Source organism: Pelophylax lessonae (assembly GCF_965119305.1).
Source record: "Pelophylax lessonae genome assembly, chromosome: 7".
In the NCBI taxonomy this organism is placed as follows: Eukaryota; Metazoa; Chordata; class Amphibia; order Anura; family Ranidae; genus Pelophylax; species Pelophylax lessonae.
In genome coordinates, this window is record NC_138774.1 from 196,975,791 (window position 1) to 196,989,141 (window position 13,351).

Genomic DNA, 13,351 nt, shown 5'->3' on the forward strand with positions numbered 1-13,351 from the left:
CTTTCACTGTACTTCTATTCCATAATTTCTACTGTAATAGAGTTACCTTAATAAAAGTGGTAACACTGTGTATATATATATATATATATATATATATATATATATATATATATTGTGAGGGATTAGCTCGGTGGTAGGCGTGGATGACCCCTTGGGGGGTGCGTTTTCACAAGAAGATAGCCGATAAGTGCTTGCAAACAACAGTTTGGTTTATTAATGCATTTTCTTCACCAGACTGCAAGCGTCAAAAACAGCAAAATAAAATAAAAGACAAAATAAATCCTTGCCTCTGTGGGCGGCTACCTTCTCACACTGGAACCTACCTAAGAGTCTGTCCCCAACCTACTGTTGGGCAGACTTTCTTATCCTACAGTGGATACTCAACAGTCCATGTTTTATCTCTTCACACAGCACATGTTCATTTAACAGGTCCCTTTACTCTTCACACACTTCACATTGAACACAGTTCATTTAACAGGTCCCTTTACTCTTCACACTCTTCACATGGCAAACATTCCTTTATTTCTTCCACATAGAAATAGTTTGTTTTCTCACCTTTGAGAAGTCTTCACAACTGGTTAATTTCCCCTTCACACAGGAAATGTCCATTGGTTTCTTTTCACCTAGAAACGATCCAAGACCTCACTTCAAGTAGTCTTCACACTTGTTACCCTCCTCAGCTTCACATCGCTTTAGGAGGTCTTCCCCATGCTCACACAGCTTTCAGGGGGCACACGTCTGTCTGTCCTCCTCTCCCAGCCCACACGGCGACAGGAGGCAGCAGTCCTTCTCCCAGGCTTCCTCAGCGTCGGGAGGCACACATCTGTCTGTCCTCCTCTCCCAGCCCACACAGCGACAGGAGGCAGCAGTCCTTAGACTTCCTCTGGACAAGTTATAGAGGCCTTCATTTCCTCATTCCGAACAGCTGAAGGCCTTTCAAATTCTTTACACCTTCCTGCTGCCTTTGGCAGCCGACACCCTATAGTAATTGGTGAACTTTCCAAACCAGGTGGGAATGTGTCTCCTCTCTGTGACTACATCCCCAGATTTACCTGACTTCCTGTCACAATATATATATATATATATAGATGACAAATCAGACATAAAAACACACCTATATTAAAAGGTCCAAAAGGCTGCCTAAGTGCCGGTTCACACTAATGGGATCACAGACATTGCATATGATTCGGAGCGCACTGCTCCTAAAATCACATGCGATGTCTGCGCGGTGGGAGTTGAGCCATACAGTTTGTATGGCTGAATTCGCACTGCAATCACAGTGAACATGCACAGGACCCTTTATTGGTCCGCAGCAGAATCGGATTGCATGGTGGTTCACACCAGTGCGATCCAATTCATGTGCGAACTGTCAAATCGCACTGCGATATGCGATCTGATCTGGGGGTGTCGTTAACTTTGAATTGACACCCCCAGCATATCGCATATGGCAGTGTGAATTGCCTGTGCTGCAGATGCGATGTGGGAACACACAGTAGATTCGCAGTGTTCCCGCTTCGCAATAGTGTGAACCGGCACTAAAACATATAAAATATTTAAAAATATTGGCACATAGAATTTATATCATGTTTGGTGTCTAACAAACTGTCATTTCATTCTGCTAAATAATATATCAGTTGTTGAAATGTAAAACTTAGTCAAAGGGAAATATACATGGGCCCAGGGTATTTGACATTTAGAGTGTGTCCGCTGGGCATATTAAAACACTCTAGCTCACTTTCACAAGCCTTAACCGCTTGCCGACCACCGCACGACTATATACTGCTGCGGTCAGCCCCTCACAGGCAGAGTGACGTAGCGGTACGTCACTAGCCTGGGAGGGTCTGGGGAGCGAGCGCGCGCCGGCGGCGCGCTCCCGCGCGGTCACGGACCCCCCCGCGCGTGTGACCGGCGGACCCGATGTCCGCCGGCCACTCTGCGATCGGCGAGGGAGAAAGTCAGGCAGCTTGTGTAAACAAGCTGCCTGTCATTCTCCTCGGTGTAAAGACACTGATCACACGGATCTAGTATGTAGATCCGTTGATCAGTGTCCTTACAGCTCAAGCCACAGCCAATCACAGTAGAAAGCACGCCCCTAGGGACACACACAGCCCCTCCCTCCCAAATAAAGTTAACCCCTTCACTACCAGTGTATTTTTACAGTAACAGTGCATATGTATAGCACTGATTACTGTAGAAATGTCACTGGTAACCCCAAAAGTGTCAAAAATGTCAGTCAAGGGTCCGATCTGTCCGCCCCAATGTCGCAGTACCGCAAAAAAATCGCAGATCGCCGCCATTACGCGTTAAAAAAAACAACAAAAATGACAGAAATCTTTCCCTTTGTTAGTAAACGCGATAACTTTTGCGCAAACCAATAAAAATACGCTTTTTGCGATTTTTTTTTACCAAACATAGGTAGCATAAAACAAATTGGCCGAAAATGTTAAAACATTTTGATTTTTACATTTTTTTGGGGGGAATTTCATATAAAAAAATGTGAAAAATATTGTTATTTTTGCAAAATTTACGCTCTTTTTTTGTTTATAGCGCATGATCAAAAAATCGCACAGGTGATCAAATACCACCAAAAGAAAGCTCTGTTTGTGGGAAAAAAGGACGCCAAATTCGTTTAGGTACAGCGTTGCACGACCGCGCAATTGTCCGTTGAAGTCACGCAGTGCCGAATCGCAAAATACCCCCTGGTCGTTTAGCAGCCAAATCCTCCGGGGCTTAAGTGGTTAAAGCTGTATGTTCTGTTACAGAACAGAAGATGTGATTTATTTCATATATGTAGATTACACAACAGTGTATAATAAGAATAGTTAGGGTATAATTAATGAGATATAAATGGTTGAAATGTACACAGAGTACAGGAAGGTGTTTACGGAAAAATTTTTAGAGATACATGGTACAGCTGTGTAAAACGGACCAGCAGCAACACTAAGCCCATATGCATTAGGGATAAAAGGCACAGGTTGGGGCTTTACATAGTAACATTTAGGTAAGGATGGAAAAAAAGACACAGGTCCACTCAGTCCAACCTATGTGTGTATATATACAGCAGTGTGAAATTTGCCAGCAGCAGGATAGTTTTAATCAAAGATATTAGGCCTAACCAGAGTATGCCTAACCTTTCTAACTATGGGGATAGGAGTGTGCAAGAGACATGAGTCAAAAAATTTAGGATGGTTTAGGTGCACACAGTTCTTGCAATTCATTTATTTTGATTCAGCAGTGTGCTGTAAAGAAAAGGAAGTTCCAACTAGTACCGATCGTAAGTGAATGCTGTAATTTGAGCACACTAAACTTCAAAAAGACCCTATCAACATAAAATAAAAACCAACATCCCCCCCCCCCCAAATATACAAAACCCTCAAAATATATCCCTTCGAAACAAAACCCCACATTTATTTGTTTTTGTTAAGGGAGCCATGTAACAAAAAAAAAAAAAAAAAAAAGATTTACCAGAACAAAAACAAAAAATAATAATAAATACCCAATAAACATGAAACCAAAAAAAACCCCAAAATAAATGAAACCCCCAAAATTCCACCTCTGCAGCAGAAGCCCTTGTTTATGTAAATACTTGCAGAAAAAAAGTTTGCTATGGACAGGACAGCAGCTAAAAATGACCACTGACCTCAAATCCACCACAAAATACAATTAAAGTGTTTGTTACCCCAACATTACATATTACATATTCCTTGTACTTGTACTTGTGTGATAAAAAGCCTCCTGTTAGCTTTGCGTTGCTTCCTGTGTGTGAAATACCTGGTAATCCTGTCATTCCCCCTGCTTTCCTATTTTAAACTGACTGCGCTAGAAACAGAAGCACATCCATCTAAGTGTGCTCAATTTTCTGGCTGTGCTGGGAACACAGTCTACTTATCCTCCCGTGGTCAGACCTGTGTTGACAGGTTCCCCTGCACAGCTCTTAACTGGGAAGATGTGTCCTTTCTCTACCTCCTGCTGACACATCTCCACCTCAACCTTTTACGCAGTGGAGAACAGAGATTATGTGATCAATTATAAAAAAAAAATAAAGTGTTTATATTTTTTTTATATAATATGTATACTGTATATTTATATTATGCACACACACAGATTTTTCCTTGCAAATCTATTCTGAATGGGTTGGTATACAAGGTGAAGGTTCACATATACTTTAAAGACAAAAAGGCTCAAATAAAAGGAACAAAAAAGGCAGCAAATGAGTTGATTGCCGCAAGACATTTAATCATTATTTAAAGTAGAGTTTCCTCACAGACCCTATATTTTCCCTATGCAGTTTGTCATCCTTCCCTATCCTCTCTCTACAGCAAGTTCCAATAATACTATGGCTGCTATGTTTATTGTGAGGGTCTGGTTAATCTAAAATCCTCACTGTTGGCCCTTTTAAGCTTGCTGGCCAAAGTTCAAATGCCATGTAGTGCATTAGGTTTTAAAAAAAAAAAATTAGCTTAGGAGAAAATGGGCATAAATTCACCAGGACTGTGTAAAAATGTCGCCATGAAACCCATACAGATAAAAAAAAAAATCCTGCCAGCACTCGCTGTTAAGCTAGGTTCACACATGTCTGGTGCAAATTTCCCCTTAGTTTTCACTGCAAGTTTCCAAAGCAGCTGTTCAGCAGTTCAGCTGCAATTTAGATGGGGTTCAGATGCAAATTTTTGGAGCTGGCAGCCACTGGCATCTTTAACATTACTGGTTAAGGAGCAGGCAGGAAAGCTGGTTGCTGAGTCCTTAACAACAGATGACTCACCAATGGCTCCCGCTGCTGCCAAAAGCCAATCAGGAGTGCGAGTCCCCAGGGAGACAAGGATCTCATGGACATTACTGGATTGAGAGGGGGCTCAGGCAAGTATTTGGAGGGGGGCTGCTGCACACAGAAGGTTTGTTACCTTCATGCAAAGAATTCATGAAGGTAAAAACCCTTGTGCCTTTACAAACACTTTAAAGCTTTAATAAAGCTTGCTGAATGCTCTGCAAATGCTTTGTAAAAGCTTGCTGTCCACACTGCTCCTATACTGTACAAAGTGAAGCCTGTGTGAAACAGAGGTCTAAACAGGCACAGGTAAGTAAAATGATGATAATGATTACTTCCAGCTTCAGTAGCACATTCCAGGTAATTCTTAAAGCGTTTGTATCCCCCCCCCCCCCAAAAAAAAAACAAAAAAAACCCTGCAGGACAATGGCATAATGTGCTAGTATGCATCACATACTAGCACATTATGAAATACTTACCTTAGACACAGTCGCCCTGACACCGCTGAGGCAGCTGACATGTTCCCTCGGCATCTCTTCCGGGTTCGGCGGGTCCAGCGCTGTGAGTGGCCGGAGCCGCGATGATGTCACTCCCACGCATGTGTGCGGGAGTTCACTTTCCGGCTAGGAGCTCTGAAGGTCGGGCAAGATATGCCGGACCTTCAGAGCATATGCGCTGCTGGTGTCAGCGGCTGTATGCAGGGCGAATATCTCCTAAACCGTGCAGGTTTAGGAGATATTAATTTTACCTACAGGTAAGCCTTATTATAGGCTTACCTGTAGGTAAAAGTTAAAAAGCGGAGTATACTACCGCCTTAAACTTCTAAGGGGACAGATTCTCCTTCACAGCTCCCTCTGAATTCATAGCGCTCTCCATTTTAATAAATGTATTAAAAGAAGAAACAATCCAAATGCACTCACATAAACATAAAAACATCCAGCGTATCAAGTATTAAACTTGCAATGAGGAACAGGGCAGAACTTGCTGTCACCACATTATCATATTTGTGACTACAGCCGGGCGGCCATTGGAATTTCTGATGGCAGTGGGATTGAAATGTTTGTTGTTCTATTGTTCACGATGGCACTGGTATATCGCCTCATGGGCACTGCTAATGTAATGGCTTCATTTTTTTTACTATTCTATTCATTTTGTATGTTGATACTTTTTAAAACATATATTTTATATCCTTTTTTAATATATGATTTTTTATGAACAATTACTAAAAGTTGAAGTCCAGGCTAAACCTATCTAATCCTAAATCTGCTCCCACCCCATTCTAAGTCCTAAATAAATAACTAGCTTGTACAGGACATATGTCTATACTTACCTATTTTCAGTTTCCTTCGGTCCAGTTATGTGATCAGCTCCCAGCGCCCGCTTTAGGGAAGAGGAGGGATCCCTCAGGCATCAGTAGGGATGCCTCATAGTATGTCTATGGATGATGTCTCCACCCAGGTATTGCAGCTGTTGTTACTGCTTTCTCCCCTGAAGCCAGAGCAGGGAGCCGATCACATGAATGGACCGGAGCATCCTTAAAATAGGTAAGTATAGACATTTTTCCTATACAGGCTAATTGGTATAGGACTTAGAATGGGGGTTGGAGCAGGTTTAAGATTAGATAGGTTTAGCTCGAACTTTTACTTTAAAATAGGAGGAATCAATAATACATGATTAACAAAATATTATCTAAAGAGAGAGCTTCTGGATTGTTGATGATGCTTGCTTTGTTAACACAGGCATACAGAATGTTATTAGATATAGTCTCTGTAGGGTCTATACAGATATTGAACTTCTACACATGCTATTTTTTTCTGTACGTTGATTATGATTTGTGGTACAGCTTTTGTCTTTTTGTTACACGAAACCTTAAATCTTTTAATTACGTTTTTTTTACTGTTAAAAAAAAAAAAAAAAAGAGCTTCACTAGCTGTTTGCTTTCAGAACTTTTGTTCTCTAAATTAAATTCCATACAGTCTTGTATGAACATAGCAAGCAGGGATGGGAAGGAGTTACTCCTCTAACTCATTTAGCTGTATGTTGTGTATCTAAATATTAAGATAAGCTATTGATGCTTTTTCAGCAAAGGATAGCCAAATAAATGATATACAAGTCATCTGTTAGAAATGTGAATTTGAATTATTTCTATACAATAATCCATACCTGATTAAAAAATTAAATTTTTTTTTAAATATTTTCCAAGCCCAAATATAAGAAAATAGGAAAAAAAGAAATAGCCATAAAACTCTTTACACATTCCTTTTGAAGGCTAAGGCGACTTTTGCAAATAAATAAGTAATGAATGCAGCAATATTTGCAGGGAAAAAGTGTAAATGTATTTTTGTTTTTTTCATAGAAGCCTGCAAACCACTGTAACTGCGATCAATGGGTTGGGGGTGCAATTCCAAGCTCCTGTAGACTCTTTCGACAGCTGCTGGTCCGTACTGAACCTTCATTTAAAGAGCTGCAGGAAATGTCAATGGACTACAAGTGGGGTGAACATTGCGTTCCATTGACTACAAGTGCCTCTGCCGCGGTGATCTCCGTGAATGAGCTAAAGCCCCACACAACCACACAAAACTTAAAAAAGGACAGGAACCTTCAGGGAAAAGAAAGCCACAATCCTCCAGGGAGGGTGTGGCTTGTTACCATGTGACACCCTAAATATAGATGTAATATGGTAAAAAAGATGGAGTAAGCCTTTAAAACTAAAAAAACATTTTGCCCAAATATTTAAAATAATATATTTAAACATTTTTGTTCTAAAAAGAAAAAAAACCTGTGGTCATCCTACAAGCTAAACAGAATTACTCACAGGACGGCCACGAGGTCCTGGATACCCTCGGATGGGTGTCTTCTTTGGTTTTGTACTTTTTGGTTCGTTGTCGACTGCAACACGTTCAGCATCTCCTGATCCCCCCACTGGGTAGCTTTCTTTGGATGAGGTAGGTTTTAAAATTGTGTCAGTCTGGTTCTTCTGTGCTAGTATGGTTGTAGGTGTAGGCACCGGGGTGGAAGACACGTTAGTACTTGGTGTTGGCAACGGGCTGGGTTTGGTGACATTTTTGGTTAAGTCTATTATTTCTCCTGTGTATTTGTCAGTGGTCTGGAGTTCCGTTGTCACAGGAGTTTTCACCTTTTTATCTGTTGTGATGTTCTCTTCAGTGGGGTCTAGTTTTTTGTATTGATCCTCCTTCTTTGTAGGTTTCCCACTTGGTACAGGGTGAGATGCTTGGCCTGGCACTGGTAGAAAGTTTTCTTCCTTCAAAGTACTTAAGTCAAATTCATTGAGGTATTTGTGAAGACTAGGGTCAAGGGTCTGTTCGGTGACCACCCCATGACCCTCTGACTCTCTCCATGTTGTGTTAGTCTGTAGACCCTGGATAGGAAAAATACTAAAGTTAATGCAAAGCAACATGGAACCTTACCAATCGATTTATCAAGAGTTATGAGTAAAATATTGAAGTGGAACTCCAGCCACACCATTTCTTTTAGTTTCAGATAGAATATAAGGTTTTATTTCTGTTGAGTGTGAAAGTCAACCTGTCTTTGGCAGTTTTTCACTAGTTCAGATTTTGGTAGTAATAATGAAGAGTCCATCCTTTACTGATTCTACCCATAAATAGCAAGAGTGTTCTAACAAAATGATTCATCAAGTTTACTCAAGTTATGGGATTTCATGGAAATCATGTTTTCCCCAGTTAAGGTCAAACAAAATCGCAATGTTGCAGTTGCCAATAATCTTTAATGTGGAAGAGAAAAACCTCTTTTTTTTTTGTCCAAGGAAAAATGTTCATCGTCTAGTACTGCTGCAGACCATAGACAGTTGGTAGATATGGCTGAGCCTTGTAGTTCCCTTTGGAACCTCGTGGTCTGCTTTGTACAGTAATTAGTTTTACAGCTGCGCTCATTACTTGTATTGGAATGGAGTGAGAGAAATTAGCACAGGATGTCAAACTGCCTGTCACATAATGCAAGATCTGGCTTCAGTCCTGGCCATATGGAAAATACTGATCTGACAACACTGGGAATCAGCACTAATACAAGAGGAAACAGCAGCAATTCTCATCAAAGGGGATTCCCTGGGAACACCAAGCACACTTTTGTTCCATGTTGAACCATGCAAACATTGCCTTAGAGACTCATCACTTTTCTGCATTCGTAATCTCTCTCTCATACACTGAATTAAAAATCACAAGACACATTTTTACTTTAAAAGTGGACCACACATATTACAATCTTATTAGACATTCCCCTTTAGATCTACTAATAACTATGAAATGCAAGGTCCTGCCTGATGGGAAATGGATTGGGCTGTTTAGGTAGGCCTTCACATATGGTTTTAGTAAATCAAAATAAGGCTGCACAGAGCTTGTACAATCAAACTGTAATCTGTATTGCCAGTTTACCAATGCTTCTGAAAATCAGCAGAGCATTTACAGGGAAATGCATCCTTCGTCTGAAGGCCTATTTCACAGGAGCTTTTATAAGAACAGTGTTAAGAACCAGTTTTTATAAAGCATTTTCATAGCTATCAGCAAGCTTTGTTGAAGCTTTTAAAGTACCATTCAGCTCCAGTTTGTAAGTGTTGAACACAGATCCTAATAGTGCTGATTGTCACTTTAAACAAGCTGCTAGCAGGCTTCAGCACTACCTGCTACAGTGGCTAGCAGTTTGTTTAAAATTATAACTAACACTCTCATTAAGATCTGTGTATAACATGTCCCTAAACAGGAGCTGAAGGGTGCTTCAAAGGTTCAGAAAGCTGAATAAAGTTTGAAAGTTTCATAAAAGCTTGCTGATCACACTGCTCTTAACCACTTAAGCCCCGGAAGATTTTCCCCCCTTCCTGACCAGGGCCTATTTTGCGATTTGGCACTGCATGATTTTAACGGACAATTGCGCGGTTGTGCGACGCTGTACCTAAACGAATTTGACGTCCTTTTTTTTCCCACAAACAGAGCTTTCTTTTGGTTGTATTTGATCACCTGTGCGATTTTTTGATCATGCGCTATAAACAAAAAAAGAGCGTCAATTTTGCAAAAATAACAATATTTTTCACATTTTTTTATATGAAATTCCCCCCCAAAAAAATTTAAAAATCTAATTTTTTAACATTTTAGGCCAATTTGTTTTATGCTACATATGTTTGGTAAAATAAAAAATTGCAAAAAGCGTATTTTGATTGGTTTGCGCAAAAGTTATCGCGTTTACTAACAAAGGGAAAGATTTTTGTAATTTTTGTTGTTTTTTTTTTAACGCGTAATGGCGGCGATCTGCGATTTTTTTTGCGGTACTGCGACATTGCGGCAGACAGATCGGACCCTTGACTGACATTTTTGACACTTTTGGGGTTACCAGTGACACTTCTACAGTAATCAGTGCTATACATATGCACTGTTACTGTAAAATTACACTGGCAGTGAAGGGGTTAACTTTTTTTGAGAGGGAGGGGTTATGTGTGTCCCTAGCGGCGTGATTCTAACTGTGATTGGCTGTGGCTTGAGGTGTAGGAACAGTGATCAACGGTCCTACATAGTAGAACCGTATGATCACTATTCCTACACAGGGGAGAATGACAGGCAGCTTGTTTACATCAGCCGCCTGCCTTTCTCCCTCTGCACCGACAATCGCCGAGTGACCGGCGGACATCGGGTCCGCTGGTCACACGTGCGGGGAGGGGGGGGTCCGGAAGCGCGCCTCCGGGGGCGCACGCTCACTCCCTAGACCCTCACAGGCTAGCGACGTAGTACTACGTCGCTTTGCCTGTGAGGGGCTGACCGCCACAGTATATAGTCGTGCAAGCGGTTAAACAATCTGAAGCTCGTGTGAAACAGGTCTTAAGCTGGATACACACTATACAACTTTTATTGTCAGATTTTCCTTTAGATTTACCTTTTCTATGTAGTGCAAGGGCCTGCCTGATTGCATACAAATTGAAAGTGTTTAGGTTTGACCTCATATTATATGGTTTTGGTAAGTCTGAAGGAAAAAATCTAAAGAAAATTGTATAGTGTGTATGGCCCATAAGTGAGCTAAATCACCCTGTCCACAGCGGAATGCAACTCACTACAAGGAAGAAACTCTCTGCATTCACACTTTAGAGCAGCGGTCTCCAAACTGTGGCCTCGTGGCCAGATGCAGCCCTTTCCCTGCCTTTATCAGGGGGGGGGGGGGGGGCACTATTATTCCCACTGATACAAACACTATTCCTCCCACTGATGCAAGTCAATATTTCCCTGACTGGCACCAACCAAGGAGCATCATTTATGCTAATGACACCAACAATGGGGGACTATTCCTCCCACTAAAACCAATGATGAGGAACTATTCCTCCTATTGACACCAATGATGGAGCACTATTACTCCCACTGACACCAATGGTGGACCACCATTCCCCCCCACTGACACCAATGGTGGGGCACCATTCCCCCCACTGACACCAAAGATGGGGCACTATTTATTCCCACTGACGTAAGGACATGTTCTATTCCCACTGGCGGCAGTCTGGCCCCCCTAAAGTTTGAAGGACAGTAAACTGACCATTTGTTTAGAAAGTTTGGAGACCCCCCTGCTTTAGATCAATGGATAATCATATTAAAATTTTAATTTGATAATTACCCAATACTACAATTAGCACACAAAGGTGTTTCACATGCTGTGGACTCTGCCAGGAGTCCACCTGCTCAGCTGGGAATCTTTCCGCTGATCCCCGCTGAGCACAGCGGACACAGACACAGCCCTTACTCCTCTATGGGCGGTCGGTGTCACCAAACACATGTCAGTTGACACCCGTCTCTCCATAGAGGGCAATAGATGGCCCAATCAGTCTGCCTGTGTGAAAAGGGCCTATGAATCTGACGAAATAAAAATAAATGATCTTCTTTACTGGAAGCATGGTGGTTAAGTTGTTAATGTTGCTGTTTTGCAGCACTGGGGCTCTGCATTCAAAGCCAAGAAGAACCCTGCCTGCTCCAGTTAACTACCATTTACCAAGACATACTAATGGACTATACAATTTCCAGAAACTGTCCTTAGAGAGGCTAATACAAAGCGTAAAAGTGTTAAGCTTGCCATAAAGGTTACAATCAACTTAAGATTTAGAATGTATATTTAATCAAACAATACATAATTGATCGATTTAAAGGAGATTTTACTCTTTAAAACATACTGTTTAATGATAGCTTTAAGCTGGCCATAGATGGATCAAAATTCGGATTGTTTAGCAGCGACCAGCTGGCAATTTCGATCCATGTGTGGCCATACCTGCTCAACAGAAGTCAATCGGGCTTGTTGGAAAATTGTTCTCATTTAGCCGGCTGCAGCAAGAGTTCTGCTGCCAGAATACAATATCCCAGAAGGAAGAATTTCTCTATCAACCTTTTTTGTGTGGATGGAAGAATCTTTTTTTTTTTTTTTTTCTCATTCAGCCCGCTGGATGATCAAAACAAATTAATCATCTATGGCCAGCTTTAGGGCTCTTTCACACGGGCGTTCCTTTTTTTTTGCCCGATCAGGTCCTTTTTTTTTTTTTTTGTAACGGACACGGATGACACTTGTGTCATCCGGTCCATATGTCCGTTTTTCATCCCATCCGTTTGCGGATGAAAAACTGACATAATGCATGTCTATGTAAATACGGATGTCTGCGGATGACACCACTGACATCCGTTTTTGCTTCAGTTCCGTTTTTTGAAAGGAAGAAAAAATAGGGTTCTCCTCCGTTCAAAAAAACTGAACTGAACTGAACTGACAAAAAACGGATGTCAGAGGATGATCATCCGATGACATCCGTATTTACATAGAGATACATTATGTCTGTTTTTCATCCGCAAACGGATGGGATGAAAAACGGACATACGGAACGCCCGTGTGAAAGAGCCCCTAGAGTGAAAGCTTTTCTTGGGATGATGATACACTATTCTATCTGTATACAATGTTACAGAAGGTGTCAGATGCTGTAAAAAATGAATATTGATAACAACATTTGCATGGAGAACACAATTTGTATTGTATGCAACAACAGCATGGCACTAAACAATATCCTTATTCTTCAAAAATAATCCATACACATCTACAACTTCCTGGTCCTATAATCTATTTTTAATTAAATCACTTCTTACTGTGTATTTTTTGCCTCCTTCTATTGCCCTCTGTGATCTACCAACCTTTCCCTTTTGCCCTCACTTCTGTTTGTTTGGAACAAGCAGTGAACGTTAGCCCTGGTTACGTGCACACTACAAATCCCATAATCCATGGTCTATTTCATGAGCAAGCAAGAGAGAGTAGCTACACTATATTGTCAAAAGCATTGAGACACCTGCCTTTACATGCACATGAACTTTAATGGCATCCCAGTCTTATGGGCCATCCACACTATAAGATTTTCTGAAGACTCTCCTTTAAACTTACCAAAACCATATAATATGAGGTCAAACCTAAACACTTTCAATTTGTATGCAATCTGGCAGGCCCTTGCACTACATAGAAAAAGGTAAATATGAAGGAAATCTAACCACAAAAGTTAGATAGTGTGTATTCCAGCTTTAGTCCGTAGGGTATTGAGTTGGCCCACCCTTTGCAGCT

The 13,351-nt window shown here is 41.1% G+C and overlaps 1 protein-coding gene across 1 annotated transcript in view; it reads right to left on the reverse strand.

The window, feature by feature from the left end:
- Positions 1-13,351, reverse strand: part of LOC309560568 (uncharacterized protein) — a gene marked incomplete at its 3' end in the record, with an annotated part of 405,804 nt that overhangs the window by 134,008 nt on the left and 258,445 nt on the right. Inside the window, exon 7 of the mRNA XM_082264193.1 lies at positions 7,581-8,144. Coding sequence (XP_082120319.1) covers positions 7,581-8,144 — 564 coding nt within the window. The remainder of the gene's footprint in view (positions 1-7,580; positions 8,145-13,351) is intronic.